The 17,656-nt window shown below is 35.7% G+C and overlaps 1 protein-coding gene across 3 annotated transcripts in view; it reads left to right on the top strand.

The window, feature by feature from the left end:
* Nucleotides 1–17,656, top strand: part of MAP2K4 (mitogen-activated protein kinase kinase 4) — a 110,101-nt gene that overhangs the window by 69,864 nt on the left and 22,581 nt on the right. For all 3 annotated transcript variants that reach the window (XM_087825842.1, XM_087825843.1, XM_087825841.1), the window contains 2 exons: nucleotides 3,079–3,198; nucleotides 15,319–15,438. In XM_087825842.1, the coding sequence (XP_087681968.1) occupies nucleotides 3,079–3,198; nucleotides 15,319–15,438 (240 nt within the window). The remainder of the gene's footprint in view (nucleotides 1–3,078; nucleotides 3,199–15,318; nucleotides 15,439–17,656) is intronic.

The following is a 17,656-nucleotide window of genomic DNA, read 5'->3' as shown; positions in this document are numbered from 1 at the left end:
AGTGTACAGATAATGACTCATAGAATGGTACACTGAAACCTGTATGATTTTGTTAGCCAGTGTCACCCAATAAAGTCAATAAAAAGGGAAAAAATTAAACCTCAGAATTAAAAAAATAAATAAGATAAAATCTAGTGTCAGTTTTGCCCCGAAAAAAAAGTTTTCTCCAACTTTAATAACTTATTGAATTATTGAATTAATATCAATTTGAAGTTACTGCTATTGTAGGTGTATGTGTAATCTGCTTTTTGAGTCCTTTAGGCCTTTTAAATTAGTTTATTTTATTAAGTGCTCACATATAATAAATGTTGCAATACAACTCTAAAACTTTAGTATAATTAAGAGTCAGGCCTGGGGATGGGATGGATATGGGTTGGAGGGGATCAGTGGTGATAAAAAGGGGACATCTCAACAATAAAGATAAAGAAACATTAAAATAAATAAATAAATAAAATATATACCAAAAAAGGTGAAAAGAAAACTTATAGAAGAAAATATTTGCCAACCACATACCTAAAAAAAAAAAAGAGTCAGCTATACTTGCTTAATCCGTAAGAATTCAGATGCAATACAAGCAGCTACTCTTCTACCCACTGCCGGTCACTTGGGCAAGGTGTTTGGGATTGTGAGGAGGTGTGTGTTTGTTGACAAGCATGCAGGTGCGGAATCAATTTCATGTTAGGCCCTCCAGCGGCCACACGTTCTGTTTTGTACTAGTGGTGGCATTAAAGAATGTTTTAAAGATGAATATATTTTCCTACCATGCTCCTGATCTCAAAGGTTAGAGCTGCGCTAGGAATTATCTCTACATTCTGGTTAATAATAATCCTGTCAGGGATCATTAGATATTAATCAGATGCTGGGGCTACAGTTAGGCCTCCAGTTCATGTAGTAACATGTATTCTTTCTGTAGCTACAGCAGTATTTTTAGTAGTGGTCCCCAAGAGTCAGGTATTGATGATAACTGTTGAGCTTTTGACCATAATATGCTTTCTGATATTTGAAATATAAGCATTTGTGCAAATGTTAAATTTAGAAAACCATATAACCAGTTTAGGGAAACAAAAAATAAACTAGCAAAGAGAGCATCTTTTAAAATAGTATTTTATAGTGTGCGTGCTAGTATATTTTCACTTGCCAATATATACATACAAGTAAAAATAGGGAAAAAAGTATGTTTTGAAGCCTTTTAATAGTGAGAAGTCTTTAGTAGGTGGAAATCTTACCCAGCCAGAGAGCCTTTGCTTTTTCTTCCCTCTTTGTCTCTAATCACTAGGTCTCTGTCTTTTAAATTTAGTTATAGAGATAGAATAATTAAGTCTTTTTGAAAATAATTGCCTTCCCAAATTAGTATTTTTCACAGCTATACTTTTAAAGTTATAGTTTTAAAATAGGAATGAATGTAGTTAGTTAAAATGTTTACAGAAATTATCAGTGTCATGTTTGGAGTAGATACACATTACACCTCTGGGCTGTTTTGACTTTTGAACAATATTTTTGAGCACACACGCCAATGTTGATTTAAAAGCAAGATTATTTATCCCAAAGCTATGAAAAGATAGGAGAGAGAAGGGAAATGTCTTATTTTTAAAAGTACTGGTCTTACTTTGTTTATATTTTTTCCTTGTTTATGTGTGCAGTGAAATTTAATGTCAAAGTTTTAAGTCAGCGTACATAGATGGATGCCAGTTAGTAAATTTTATTTGGTATGAAATACTGTAGCTAGTAGGCCATACATTTTAAGCAGCAAAATTAAATTTGTTTGCATTTGAAATGCATAGAATTCCTATTTAGTGCAGGAAAATGAAAGTGATTGAACCTACTCCTGTTCCTTATATAACTGCGTATTGTCATGTCACATGGAATACATCTCTTGTATCTCCCTGTGCCTCTGGCTTCTCTTCTGAAAAATGGGTTCAAGAATGTAATTGACGGCCTTCATTCCTTTCAAGAACATTGAGGACAGAGACCTTGAAGTCTTTGGAAGACAAAATGCCACCTTATGTGTTTTTTGATACTAACTTGCCTTGTAAGTATGTGCTATGTATTATATACAGTGGCACGGTGTGACATTTTGAATTTCTTATGAGAACAAAAGTTGTTTGCATGCCTTGATGTTAAACCATAGCTTCATTATTAATGTTTCACAATTTCTGAACTTCTTCCCCACTCTGTGGTGCAGCGAGAGCTGTCCCTCTGGCCATCGCATGTCCTGTACTGCTCCTGGGCAGGAGGTGGGGATGCTGATCTTCTGTGGCAGTATTTTAGGATTGCGCACAGAAGTTGTTGTGTAGGTGCGTTAGGGATATACCCTAGGTGTGAGGTGTACAGAACAGGGCCTCATCAGCTTAGGAATGGACAAAGAGCCCTCTGTTTACTCAGTTTTAGGTTTTCTTCAGCATGTTTGTGCTGTCCTGCATTCTGACTCATGGTTTGGAGACTCAGGTAGGAAGTGTGGCGAAGGGGGGAGCTCCAGTCTGGGCTTTGGGAGGCACGGGTGTAGTCCTTGTGCTCCCCCTCGGTAGTTCTCACTTGTACCTGTTCTGAACTGCGTTCTGTCTGCTGAGTGAGGATGCCATGCTGTAAGGATCCCAGGAGGGAAGAGGGCTGTTCTTGCATGGAATACCTAGATTTCATACAGTTCTGAAATGGTGATTAAAAGTGTATTTGAAGCTATCTCTGATTATTCACATGAAAACTGTTTAAAGTATAGTTCATTATGATTTAAAGTATAGTTCATTATGATTTTCTTTTGCACATGGGTTAATTTTCACAGCCCAAGAACTTCGTTGCATAAATTCCAACATCATCAGTGAATGCCTGTGGTTAGAGAGCTTGTGTCCTTTAAAGAGTTATTAAGTACTATTTTGTTAAAAATAAAAATTCTTACATGCTATTTTGTTTTTCTGTGGTAAAAATTTTTCTTGTAAGGTATAACAAAGATGATAATTTCTTTAATGTCAGGTTAGTATTTATGAAGTTTGCTTGGAAATTTTTAGTCTTTTTGTGGCAGTTGTTTTTCTCAGGTTTCTAAAGTTGTTTTATGTTTTTATGACATTTTTTGTCATTCTTTTCCAGAGAATTCGGTCAACAGTGGATGAAAAAGAACAAAAACAACTTCTTATGGATTTGGATGTAGTAATGCGGAGTAGTGATTGCCCATACATTGTTCAGTTTTATGGTGCACTCTTCAGAGAGGTAGGAATGAACTATTTGGGTTTTAGCTGATGAATGAATATCTAATTGGAATAAATAAAAGCATGGCAGGATTAGATTCTGATCTTCAGTTAAATGCCATACATTAGTAACAGGTTAATTTCTCAGTAATTTAGTATATTGCCAAGATAATCTATACAGTAATTCCTACCACTTACTTTTCCTTTTGTTAAGGGGTGAATCTCATACTTTTTAAAAAATGGCTGTCATTTGTGAATCCCATATTTCCTTTCTTCATTTATAAATAGTTTCTGTTCTTTAAGAACCTGTCAGACCAGCTGATTTCTACACATTAGCCCTTTTGCTATAGGTTTAGCTCTATAGGTTTGGCCTTGAACTCTCTTGTGTACCCCATTCCTTTATATTAAAACTTTTATTCATGTGCATCATCAAATGTATCTGCATTTACTATAAAGCAGTTATTCGTATTCACCCATAATCGTCAACGAAATCCATCAGACGTGGAAGTTACCAAGTTGTACAGATATTATTTTATATTATTTTATCCAATTCTGTTACCAGATCTTTATGTAGAAGCTGGAACTCTAACTCTTGGTGTCATGGTCATGCTTCTTCTGTTCGCCTCTGGGTATTGTGTTCTGATGGTATTCCTTCTGTCTCCAACTGTCAACCCACTTCTTCATTTCCAGTCATTTCGCTGCAGGGAAGTAAGTGCAGGGACTACAGCCAGAGCTGTAAATGAATCAGATTCTTTATGGCGTCCTGAACGATCATCATACATTTGTGATATTTAGTTAGGTACTGAGTAGGACTTGAACTGAACTCTTAAGTGTTTTATTTTATTTTTAAAAATTTTATTTTTCAATTATAGTTGACATTCCATATAATTTTGTATTGGTTTCAGGTGTACAGCAGAGTAGTTAGACAACCATATACTTTACAAAGTGTTCTCCCTGATATTTCCAGTACCCACCTGGCACCATACATAGTGATTTCAATATTATTGTCTATATTTCTTATGCTGTATTTTATATCCCCATGATTATTTTCTAATCACCAATTTGTACTTTTTTGTTTTGTTTTCTGTTTTTTTAAAAAATATATCTTTATTGATTTCAGAGAGAGGAAGTGAGGGAGAGAGAGAGAAACATCAGTGATGAGAGAGTCATTGATCGGCTGCCTCCTGCATTCCCCTGACTGGGGATCTAGCCCATAACCTGGGATGTGCCCTGACGGGGAATGGAACCGTGATCTCCTGGATCCTAGGTCGATGCTCAGCTGCTAAGCCACGCCCAGATGGGCCAAATTTGTACTTTTTAATCCCTTCACCTCTTTCACCCAGCTCCCCAACCCCCCTCCAGTCTGGCAATAGTCAGTCTGTTCTCTGTAACTGTGAGTCTGTTTCTGTTTTGTTTGTTCATTTATTTTGTTCTTTAGAGTCCATATAAGTAAAATCATATGATATTTGTTTTTCTGGCTGACTTATTTCACTTAACGTAATACTATCTAGATCCTTCCATATTGTCACAAATGTGATAATATTTCATTCTTTTTTATGGCTGAGTAATATTCCGGTGTATATATGTACCACAGCTTTTTTATCTACTCAACTATTGATGGGCACTTAGGTTGCTTCCATATTTTGGCTATTGTAAATAATGCTTCAATGAACATAGGGGTATATATATTCTTCTGAATTAGTGTTTTGGGTTTCTGAGATATATACTCAGAAGTGGAATCTCTGGGTCATAATGCAGTGTTATTTTTAATTTTTTGAGAACCCTCTATACTACTTTCCACACTGGCTGCACTAATCTGCATTCCCACCAACGGTGCACGAGGGTTCCTTTTTCTCCACACCCTTGCCAATACTTGTTGTTTGTTGATTTATTGATGGCAGCCATTCTGGCAAGTGCGAGGTGATATCTCATTGCGGTTTTAATTTGCATTTCTCTGAAGATTAGTGACATTGGGCATCTTTTCATGTCTATTGGCCAGTCTATATTACTCTTTGGAGAAGTGTCTATTCAATTCTTCTGCCTGTTTTTTAATTGTATTGTTTCTATTTTTGGTGTTGAGCTGTTTGTGTTCTTTATAAATTTTGGATATTAATCCCTTATCAGATGTATCATTGGCGAATATTTTCTTCCTTTCAGTAGGTTGTCTTTTAGTTTTGTTGATGGTTTCCTTTGCTGTGCAAAAACTTTTAAAATTTGTTTATTGATTTTATTTATTTTAAAGAGAGAGAGGAAAGGAGAGAAACATCAATTAATTTTTCTACTTATTCATGCATTCATTCATTGATACTTATGTGTGTCCTGATCCAGAATCGAACCCACAACCTTGGCATATTGGGACGATGCTCTAACCATCTGAGCTACCCAGCCAGGGCTTGATATAGTTTCGTTGGTTTATTTTTATTTTTTTGTTTGTTTCCATTGCCTGAGAAGATGTATCAGAAAGAAGACTGCTAAGAGAAATGTCAGAGATTTTACTGCCTATGTTTTCTTCTAGGAATTTTATGGTTTTGAGTCTTACATTTAAGTCTTTAATCTATTTCAATTTCTTGTATATAGTATAAGAAAGTGGTATTTTATTTTTTGCATGTGTCTTTCCGGTTGACTAGACTGTCTTTACCCCATTGCATCTTCTTGCCTCCTTTGTTTAATATTAATTGACCATGTAGATGTGGGTTTATTTCTGGGCGCTCTATTCTGTTCCATTGATCTATATGTCTGTTTTTATGCCAGTACCATGCTGTTTTGATTACTATTGCCTTGTATTATAGTTTGATATAAGGTAGTGTGATACCTTCAACTTTGAACTCTTAAGCATTTTAAATTCTCTTTTAAAATACCATTCTAATTTTGAAAATGTTCAGTTGTGCTGGAACTAGATCACAAGAGTGTAGCCTTGGGGTTTTTGTTTTAGTTATTGAAACTTAAACTATACCATTCTAAGACAGGACTGAATGTACACTGAATAGAAATATGAAATCTCGTAATTGCAGAAGAGCTTAGAGGTTAGCCAGTTAATTCTCCACCCAATCCTGAAATTTATTTGTTTATTTATTTATTTTTGTGTTCTTAATAGGTAACTTTAGTAGCTAGAAGACTACTTCATGATGGAGCCAATTTCTTTGTTTCATCACTAATTAATCACTGTTAATTCTAGACTCATAGTTTCTTCTTCCTCTTGTCTCCGTACTTTTTATGACCCGTATATTCATTTTTTGACCAGATACATTGAATTTGTTAGCTTACGACCATTTCATGTCAGTATTACGTTGTATCAGTATACAGTCATGTATTTAGGTACATAACTATATCCTGGACCCAAGTATTTCATAATGTTATTCTGTTAGTAAGATCATGAATCTGGGACTTTCTTTAGGTTGCACATTGCATAAGAATCTTGCCATCTCCTCTCCCCTTCTTTCCAGAAACTACAAATTTATTCTTCATAATCACTAAATCCCCTGGCTACATTACTCTTTCAGTCTTATGCAGAACAGTTGTTATTTAGGGATCGGACTAGATTTTCTCTCCTAACTAGATTCCACAGACAGCTTTTCAGTGCTGTGTTCATCATAGCCTCCCACTGGCTTTATCGTAACCACAGTTCACCTCCATAGTGCTTGAATATGCCAATTCAGTTCTTATGTTCACTTATTTAATCTTCCATTTAAGCATCACTTAAATATCTAGCCCCAGGCTAGATAGTGTGGAAGTCTGATTTTATGAAAAGAAGGCAGAGTAAGTGATACCTATGATTGAAACCTTACTGGTAACAAAACAAAAAGGTTTTTAATACAAAAAGAGTAGTTCTGAATAGTATCTTATGGTTTCTTATGAAAAGCTGGGTAAAATTCAGTTTTACATCTCAGGAGGGTTGAAGGGAGTTGAGATGCAGCTATAAGCACTAGCATCTATTGAATGCTCTATAATTTTCACATATATTATCTTCATAGCAGTCTCAGGGAGTTTGGTGGTATTATTCCCCTTTTCCAGAGAGGAAACTGAGATTTGAGTACTAATTTGAAAAAAGTCACATAGCCAGTAAGTGTCAGAGATGGGAATTCAGACAAAGATCTCACTGTTCATTCTATTATATCACAAGTGGTCCTGGGATGAAGAATTTTTAGCTTAATTTAAAACATTACAGTTTTTGACTATGATATGATGGATCTTAGGAACTATATATACAGTTAAGCTGTGTAAAGTCACAAAATGCCTAGATAGTGTGAACTTGAACTTCTTCCCCAAATCTTAGAATGGAAGAAATAATAGGTACTTTCTGAATAATAAAAAAGGAAGTTTTAGAAGCAGAAAATTCATCTTTAAAGAGTATATAGTCAAAGTGTGTTTTCTCAAGTTAGAAAGGGTAAAAATGTTACACATATTTAATAAGAGTTTAGAGAAACATTTTCTTTCAAAATTGGTTACTTTTAAAAATAAAGATCTTTTTTGGCTATAGGATCTTCATTTCTAAAAATAGACCCCAAATTCTAGGTTTATGACAGGAAAGAATGGAAGTGAATGTGTGCAGTCAGGACTTCTTACCTTACCATCACTGTGAGAGAGACAAATGCTTTTAATTCCTGTCACTGTGAGAAACCCTCCAGGATATTTCTTTTCACATAATTTATATGACCACAAGGCATCAGGATTTGGTCTGGTTCAATCGCCATCAATCAAGGGCATATAAAATGTTATTTTTCTTCTTGCAGTTACTATGTAGAGATTAATCTTGCCATTGGGTAATTTTGAGCCTTTGAAAGTTCTATAACTTTATTCAGAGCAGTGAATGAGTAATATTTAATACTGAACTTGGTAACTTATGTGTTGCCATTGTCTCCAGCCATGTATACTTCTTTCTAAGATGGACCTAAACTCAAGTAAAAAGCCCAAAGTACAATTTGGATTTGATTTAGACATCTAATTGCACAGGTTTTAAAATTCATTTTCAGACTTTGTAGATGGGGGAAAAAGAGCTTGATAGTATTGAAAGTGACTTTTAGCCTGTAGCTTACTTAAAGGCTTTTAATATATAAACTTCCAGAATTTAATAGCAAGGAAACCCTTATGTCAAATGTCTGTTGAGGTTGGAGAAATTCTAGTGTAGGCAATACTATTCTGAGTAACTTGTGATTATGGAAGGTCATCAGGTTATATAAAAGGCAGTGAGATTAGCTGAATTTAGTCGCCTCCTCCCTTTCTATCCCTTCTACTCATCTTCTTTCTCTTTCCTTCCCCCTTGCAAGTTATAAATACAGCTTTATGGAGATAATGTTAACACACAATAAACTGCACATATTTAAAGTATACACTTGATACGTTTGGACAAATGTATGCACCTGTAGAATTGTCACCATAATCAAGATAATGAACATCTTCATCACTCACAAGTTTCCTTGTCCCACAGGTAATACACACTTCCTCTCTGCTGTCACCCTCCTCAGAAACCATAGATCAGCTTTTTGCCACTGTAGATAAATTTGCATTTTCTAGAATTTTGTATAAAGGAATCATACATTTTTAAAAGAAATCTTCCTTTACTCAGCATAATTATTTTGCAGTTTGTGTGTGGTATGTATTGGTAGTTTGTTCTTTTGGTTACAGGGTAGTGTCGGTAGTAGTGGTGGTAGTAGTGGTGGTGTGGCAGTGGTAGTGTTGGTAGTAGTGTCTGTAGTATTGTTGGTAATAGTGGTGATAGTAGTGTCGGTAGTGGTGGTAATAGTGGTAGTGTCAGCAGTAGTGGTGGTAGTGTCGGTGGCAGTGTCGGTGATAATGGTGGTAGCAGTGGTGGTGGTGTCAGTAGTGGTGGTGGTGGTGGTGGTGGCGGCGGCGGCAGTAGTAGTGGTGGTAGTGTTGGTAGTAGTGTCAGTAGTGGTGGTGGTGTCGGTGATAATGTTGGTGGTAGCAGTGGTGGTAGTACCGGTAATAGTGGTGGTAATAGTGTCGGTAGTAGTGTCAGGAGTAGTGGTGCTAATTTCAGCGGTAGCGTCGGTAGCAGTGGGAGTAGTGTCGGTGGTAGTGGGCGTAGTGTTGGCAGCAGCAGTGGTGGTAGTGTCAGCGGTGGTAGCGGCGGTCGTGTCCATTGCGTGGGCACACCACAGTCTGTTTACTCATTCACCTGTTGATGGACATTTGGGTTTATTCCAGTTTTTATCTGTTACAAATAAAATGCTCTGAGTGTTCGAATACAAGTCTTTGAGTGGACATTTGAGTTTACTTCTCTTGGGTAAATACCTGGGAGTGGAAAGGCTGTATTATACGGTATGTGTATGTTTAAGTTTTTAAAAAATGGTCATATTACCCTGGCTGGTGTGGCTCAGTGGTTAGGGCGCCAGCCCGTGACCCCAGGGGTTCAGTTCCCGGCCAAGGGCACATACCTGGGTCGTGGTTTCACTTCTTGCCCTGTCAGGGTGCATGCAAGACACAACCAGTCGATGTGTCTCTCTTACACGGATGTTCTCTCTCTCTGTGTCCCCCTCCCTCCCGCCTTTCCTCCCTCCCCCATCTTTCCTCCCTCCCTTTCACTCTCTCTGAAAAGCAATGGAAAAAATGTCCTCAGGTGAAGATTAAAAAAAATAGGCAAACTATTTTAAAAAGTGCAGTTGACGTTTGAACAGCTTGGGAGTTGGTGCACTTCCCCTTGCACAGTCGAGAATCCTGCATATAACTTTTGACTCCCCACAAACTTAACCACAGTTGTCCCTCAGTACCTGCAGGGGGGTGATTCCAGGTACTTCACCAATACCAAAACCACAAATGCTCCTGTTCCTTGTATAAAATAAATGCAGTCGGCTCACTGCGGATCCAAAATACTGTTTTTGATCCACAGTTGGTTGAATCGGAGGATGTGAAACCCAGAGATATGGAGGGCCTCCTGTATATTGAAAAAGCATCTACATGTAAGTGAACCTGCGCAGTTCAAACCGTGTTGTTCAAGGGTCACCTGCAGTCTCACCATTTTCAGTGTCTAGCAGTGTATGAGAGTTCTATTTCTTCCACATCTTTTCAACAGTTGGGATGGTCTGTCTTTTTTTTTTTTTTTTTAAATATATTTTTATTTGTTTCACAGAGAGGAAGGGAGAGGGAGAGAGAGAGAAACATCAATGATGAGAATCATTGATCGGCTGCCTCCTGCACACCCCCTGCTAGGGATTGAGCCTGCAACCCAGGCATGTGCCCTGACCAGGAATGGAACTGAGATCTCCTGGATCCTAGGTCGATGCTCAACCGTTGAGCCACACCAGCTGGGCAGGATGGTTTGTCTTTTAATGTTTAGCCACTCTAATAGATTTAGAGTAGACTCTCATTGCATTTTTAATTTGCATTTTTTCTAATAACTAACAATTAAAAAGCTTTTCGTGTGCTTAGTTGCCAGCTGTATGCAGTTTCTGTTCAAATCCTTTGTCATTTTCTTAAAGAGTTTTTTTGTTTGTTTTCTTGCTATTGAGATTTGGGATTTTAAAAAAAATGTTATTCTGGATACAAGTTTATTACCAGATATATGATTGCAAATTGCAAATGTTTGTCCCCCACCATACCTGTGGCTTATCTGCTACACATTTTAACAGTGTTTTTTTTTTTAAGAAAGTGAAAGTTTTAAATATTGATGTAGGACAACTTAGTTTTTTTCTTTTATGTATTGTGCTTTTGGTGTTGTATCTAAGGATTTCTTGCCGAACTCAGAGTCACTTTGATTTTCTTTTATGCTTTTTCTCATAGTTCTTTAGTTTTAGACATCACAATTATGTTTATTATTTATTTAGAATTAGTTTTTGTATGGTGAGAGGTGTGGATTGATGTTTACTTTTTTGCATTTGGAGATCCTTTGTACCTTTGCCCGAAATCAGTGTTTGGGCCTATTTCTGGACTATCTGGTCTGCTCCATTGGTCTGTTTTGTCTCTCTTTGCACCAGCTCCACCCTGTCTTGGTTATTCTCACTTTGTAGTACTGGTCTTTAAATTTTACTTTTTAGAAGTAAGTTTTGGATATTTGAGGTCCTTTCCATTTCCATATGGATTTTGGTATCTGCATGTCAGTTTGTTAAAAAAAAATTTTTTTAAATCCCCAGAATTGTTTGGGATTATTATATTGAATCTATACATCAATTGGGAGAGCACCAATATTTTAACAATATAAGTCTAATGGCCCATTAACATGGTGTCTTATTTCATTTATTTACGTCTTAAAAATTTTTTTCAGCAATATTTTGTAGTTTTCACTGTACAAGTCTTCACATTTTTTGTTAAACTTATCCTTAAGTATGTGGTTTTTTTTGATGCTTTAATAAATGAGGTTTAAAAAAAATTGTTTCCTTTTGTGACTAATGCAGTTGATTCTTGTTTATTTGTCTTGTTGTAGTGCAACCTTATTAAACTCACTTAGGAGTCCTGGAAGCTTTTATAGATTCCATCACATTTTCTACATAGATTATCATGTCATCTGTTAATAGCAAGGTTTTACTTCTTTCTTTCCAATTTGAGTCTCCTTCCCTACCTCCCTCCCTGCCTCTCTCCCTCCCTTCCTTCTCTCTCTTCCTTCCTTTTTAATTTTTCTTTCCCCCTCCCCTTCCCTCCCCTCCCCTCCCCTCCCCCCACCTTTTTTGTTCCTTTTCTTTCTTTCTTTTCTTAATTGCACTGGCTAGATTCTCAAGTACATTTTTCATTAGAAGTGGTGAGACATCCTTGTCGTGTTTCTGATCTTAGGGGGAAAGCATTCAGCCTTTCACTGATGTTAGCTCTAGTTTTCCATAGGTGATCTTTATCAGGCCGAAGAAGTTCCTTTCTATTACTTGTTTGTTGAGAGTTTTTATCAGGAATGGATATTAGAGTTTTGTCAAATTGTTTTTATACATCCTTGAGATGATTGTATGGTGTTACAATTTTCTTTTAAAATATGGTAAGTTACATGGATTGCTTTTCAAATGTTACACCAACCTTGTCTTTCTGGGATAAATCCACTGGATTATTATGTTGTTGTTTTTTTATATTGTTAAATTTGCTAAAACTTATTTAGAAGTTTTATATACATGCCATGAGGGATAGTCATCTGTAATTTTCTTTTTTTTTGCTTTTGTATCAGTGCAATGCTAGCCTTATAGAATGATTTGGGAAATACTCCATCATGTTCAGTTTTCTGGAAGAATTTATAGAGTTGGTATTATTTCTTCTATAAGTATTTGATAGAATTCACCAGTGAAGCCACTTGATTATGGAGTTTTCTTTGTGGGAAGATTTTCTTTTCTTTTTTTAAATTTATTTTTGTTTAAAATAGTACAAATGTCCCTTTTTCTCCCCAATGACCCACTCCACCCCTTCCCATTCCCCTCCCCAGTCCCTCTCCCCACCATTGTCCGTGTCCTTGGGTTGTGCATATATGCTGTGGGAACATTTTCAACTACAAATTTGATTTCTTTCAGAGATAGAATTCTACTCCAGTTATCTCTTTCTTCTGGAGTGATCTTTGGTAGTAAATTTCCTTGAAGAAATTTGTCCCCTTCATGTAAATTGTCACATTAATTGACATAGTTATTTAAAATAGTCCTTTATTATCATCTTAATATCTGTAAACTCCATCGTGATGTTTCCTCCCTCTCCTCTCATTCCTGATACAGGCAATTTGCATGTTCTCTAATCTTTCCTGGTTAGTCTGCATAGAATTTTATCAAATTTATTAATCTTTAAATGAGCCAACTTTCAGTTACATTAATTTTCTGTATTCTAATTTAAATTTTTTTAAAAAAATTGATCACTCATTTTCTTCTTCTTATTTTGGTTTAATTTGCTCTTTTTCTCCCTAGTTTCTTAAGATAGTTCTTACTTTTTTTAAAAACTATGAAATATTCCAAACATGCAGAAAATTACAGGAAATAACAGTGTATCCATAACGCAGGTCAGCATTTCACCACATTTGCTCTTTATCTGTGTGTAAATTATAGATACAGTGGAAGCCCCCATCCTGTTTCCCCTTTTACTCTCCCAGTCGCAACACTACCTTGAAGTTAATGCTTCAACTTGTTTATTTAGGCTTTCCACATATATATTTTTCTCTAAGTAATATATAGTATTGCTTTATATATTTTCTAAGTTTATGGAGATGGAATCATCCTGTTTGTTTCTTCCAAAGCATTTTTTTACTCTGCATAGCTTTCAAGATTTGTCCACGTAAATAGAGATATGTAATACAGAGCAGGGCAAAGTTGTGAGTGTGGAAACAGAGTTTATTCTTGCATTATTATTTATTGTATTATTTTCCCTACGAGCAACTGTATGCCCACTTTTACCCCGCCTTTTATATAGATTTGGTTAATTTATTTTAACTGCTATGCAATATTCTAATGAGTAAACATACCACTTTTAATGTTTAATAATTTTAATGTTTGTTGTTTCTAATTTTTTTTGCAATTATAAAAGTATAAAAATGAACTTCCTTTTGCATGTCTCCTTGACAACTTAGGTTACAGATTTCCTACGGAGTATATACCTAGAAATATAGTTGCTAGGTTAAATGATAATGAATACCTTCAACTTCAGTGGGTGCTGTCATATTTCTCTCCACATTGGTTACACTAACTTATATTCCTCCTAGTCAGAATGATGACTTCTGTGTCAGGAATTTTATTCACCTGTCAGTAATGGAGACTTAGCGGCTTACTTAGTGTGTGGTGTTCATTATTAAGATTGCTTCGTGGTCCAAGTTGGCGCCTGGAGTTCGGCTGTCTTGGCCACAGGAAGGCAGAGAAGGGCTGCCTGGAACCATCAGCTGTTTGCGTTGCCATTTCATTGGCTGCCCTGCTGCACGTAGAAGACTTGGGAGCTGAGCACATTGCCTTTATTGTCATAGATCTCACTGCTGGTATTGGATATTATTTAGTGTTCAGTTTTGGCAGTCAGGTGGGTTTAAAGTGCTATCTAACTTTTAAAATTACATTTACCTAATTACTGGTCAGGTGCAGAATGTTTTGCCCGCGTGTCCAGGTTTTCTTTTCTGTGACGTGCCTGTTCATACACCGTTGCCATTATTCCCTTAAGTGTTGTCTTTTCCTAGTTAATTTAGCATATGCTCTATTATTCAGGGTACTAATCCTTTGTTTCTTTACATCCAAATCGATGTTCTTGTCTTATTTTTGAACTTTCTGTATGGTATCCTTAATCATACAAGTATGTGCATATCCTTTTATAGTGTTATAATCGTGGCATCTGCTTATGTTCTGCATTTTCTCATGCATACCTCATGAACTGTATCGCTTTCAAAAAAATTTAATTTTACATAATCCCTTTAATGATGTACAATTGCCTCTTGTGAGATAATTCAGTGGTTTCCAGTTTGTTTTTGTTTTTGTTTTTGTAATTTATGGACTGTTAGTTTAGGTCAGATTCCCAGTCATGGTTCTTGTTTTATTGTCCAGTTGCCTTCAGACTGTTTTAAGACACACTGGAATGCTGCCATCAGTTTTTGAGTGATGCAGTTTAGTTATAGCCAGCACTCATTCATGTAAGGAGTGCTCACTGAGCCCCTGTGCTGGTGGAGTGTATGTTCTGGCTGGGAATATAGGTGCAAAACATAATAAAATAAGTTACATTCTATATTAGAGATGATAAAGGTCCTTCAAAGTACAGCAGGTAAGATAAGGCAGCGCTACGAGCAGGATTACTTGCATTTTCAATGCTGGATCCTGAGAAGGTGCATTTGAGCAAGGATTTGAGGCTTTGGGTTGGCTTTATGTATCCCCCCCTCTTTTACTAGTTTAAGAAGTTTTTATAATACCTAGATAACTGTAATCTATTTTTTTTGTTAGTGAGAATCAACAGTTTTCCATGTTTTCTATATTTATATATAATTAAGGCAAAATTTGAAATTTTTATAAAAGCGCAAAAGTTTTCAATGTAAGGCTGTTACTGCCCTTAAAATTAAGAGTGGGGAAAACTGGACAAATAAGTTTGTGTTTAAGCATGAGGAGAATATTCTGCCCAGAGCTTTAATAAGGAATCAAAAATTTCTACTAGTACAAGATTTAAAAAAAATAAAAATAAAAGATTGCTTTTTCTTTAATTGTATTTCTATTTTAAGTGAAGGAAAAATGATACTTAAGATATATAAGAATAACAGATATTTGTTATTTTTTAGGGTGACTGTTGGATCTGTATGGAACTCATGTCTACCTCGTTTGATAAGTTTTACAAATATGTATATAGTGTATTAGATGATGTTATTCCAGAAGAAATTTTAGGCAAAATCACTTTAGCAGTAAGTACCTGGTTTTCAAATTATTCATTCTGTATATACTCATATAAAGATGCTGCTGGAGTTTTGAACCCAAATGTCCTTCACAGAATGTTACTGACTTTCCTAGAAAATCATTTGTAATAGGAAAAGAGGCAAAATCATTTCTGTGGGGTAAATTAACACAAGTCATAAGAGCAATTTTCAAAATGGGGTCCACATAAGTACTGCAGCATTCTTTTCGGTAAAATCACAATGAACCATAATAGATTGTGTTTCCAGTGAGATTAGAAAAAGCAATTTTCTGTTCCTTTTTGCTCCTGTGGTTTAACTATTTAAAATACGTTGTATTGTCACAGTTATCCCTAAATTAATCAGAATCGCAGCAGTCTCCCTGAAGTCTCTTAATTAAAACTCTTAAGAGTACTATTTCCTGTGGTGTAAGATTTGGGCTATGCAGCCTGAACTATTTAATTTTTGACTAGCAATTTCATTAACCAGTATTACTGCCGATTCACTTTTACCAGAATACCAAAAAGAAAAGAGGCACTTTTTGCTTGTGTTTTTATAGTCTTGTGAGGTCATGATTATTTCCTTTCTTGCTCTGAGTCTTTTAGTTGACAAAGGTTGTTCATAATTATTTTTCCAAAAAAAAATTTTCTTTGATAGAGTAAAATTAATAAGATTCTTAGAAACCCCTGAGAATCTGATCATGATCAGGGTTAGTGGATATGTAAACTAAATTTTATAGAAAGTTGTAAAGTAGATATCTGGGTGCATGTAGTTTCCTGTCTCTTCCTTTCCTGATATTCAACCTCCAACATAGGTTGTCTGTTCATTGTCATTTTATCCTGTTTAATCACTAATGGTTATTGTTAAAAATACATAGTTTCTGAATTATATTTTAGTTGTAAGAGATGTGTGTGTATAATTGAAATTTTAAAAATCAGGTTAAACTCTGGCCATATAATCTTAAGATTCGTAGGTCTCATGTTAATGTTTTAACTTACTTAGGTGAATTAATGCTTAAATTAAAAAAAAATGCTTTATGAGCTAAATGTAGCGATGTATGCCCTTTCATATATTTTATAAAAAGAAGCTGAATTTTACTAGAAACTTGCTCCTTACTCCAGCGGGTACAGGGGATTTTATACTGGCCAGTTTAGCCCTCCCTCTCCAGGATACCAAACGCAGCATTGTGTTGGGGTTTGTTAGCGCAGTGTTCATAGGGACAGTGGTAGTGTCGTGGTAATAGCTGGTGGGTTTTGAATGTTTATTTCTCTCAGGCCAAGGTCTTATGACATTTTATCTTCGTAGCAGTTCTCTATGATAAATAGTGTAACCTGTTTACAGAGGAGAGATCTGAAATATGGAGAGGTTAAGTAATTAATTTGCTTTGAAGTTTATATAGCTTTAACTGGTGAATGCTTTAAGCCCAGATAGCCTAATCCCAGAATCTTGTTCTTAACTACTATGCAACAGGGTGATCATGACGTTAGAAACCATAGATAAAATTATTTTATTGCATACTGCAATATGTGTAGTATAGATATACTAATAAATAATTTATTATATATTTGCCTATGTTTCTAGACTTGGTGATCACCTTTTATATTAAGCACAACATTTAAAATTACTTCGAGTTAAATCTCTTCTTTTTTTTAATCCTCGCCTGAGGATATGCTCATTGATTTTTAGAGAGAGAGGAAGGGGGGGAGAGAGAGAAAGGGAAACATCCATATGAAAGAGAAATATTGATCAGTTACTGGGATCAAACCCAAAACCTAGGTATGGGCCCTGAATGAGAATCGAACCTACAACCTTTAGGTGTTTTGGGACGATGCTCCAACCAACTGAACCACACCAGGCTGATTAATAACTGCGAACACACAAGCCTGGCTATTTGAAACATTAGTGACACCATGGCTCTGCAAAAGTTACTTTGAAGACTCAGCACTCAATGAGGGTGAATGATGGCGAGAAACAGACTTTGGAAAAACTTTTTAAATTAGGGTTGATAAGGAAACCAGACTGTTGAACTTTCTTGTACTACATATTTCTATTCTTGAAAAGTTTGAAGGTATAAGAACCATTATACAACTTGTTAATGACTTATTTAAAAAATTATAAGTTACAGGGTTTTCTTTATAGCTGTCAGGGAGCAGCATATAAAGGCAACTAAGTTTTCAGATTTAAAATAATCATTTAGCATCTTCAATTAACATAGAAATTGCACAGGATA

This window comes from Miniopterus natalensis, chromosome 17 (genome assembly GCF_054644295.1).
Source record: "Miniopterus natalensis isolate mMinNat1 chromosome 17, mMinNat1.hap1, whole genome shotgun sequence".
In the NCBI taxonomy this organism is placed as follows: domain Eukaryota; kingdom Metazoa; phylum Chordata; class Mammalia; order Chiroptera; family Miniopteridae; genus Miniopterus; species Miniopterus natalensis.
The sequence above is the reverse complement of the archived record's forward strand: the minus strand, read 5'-3'. Positions and strand labels throughout refer to the sequence as shown.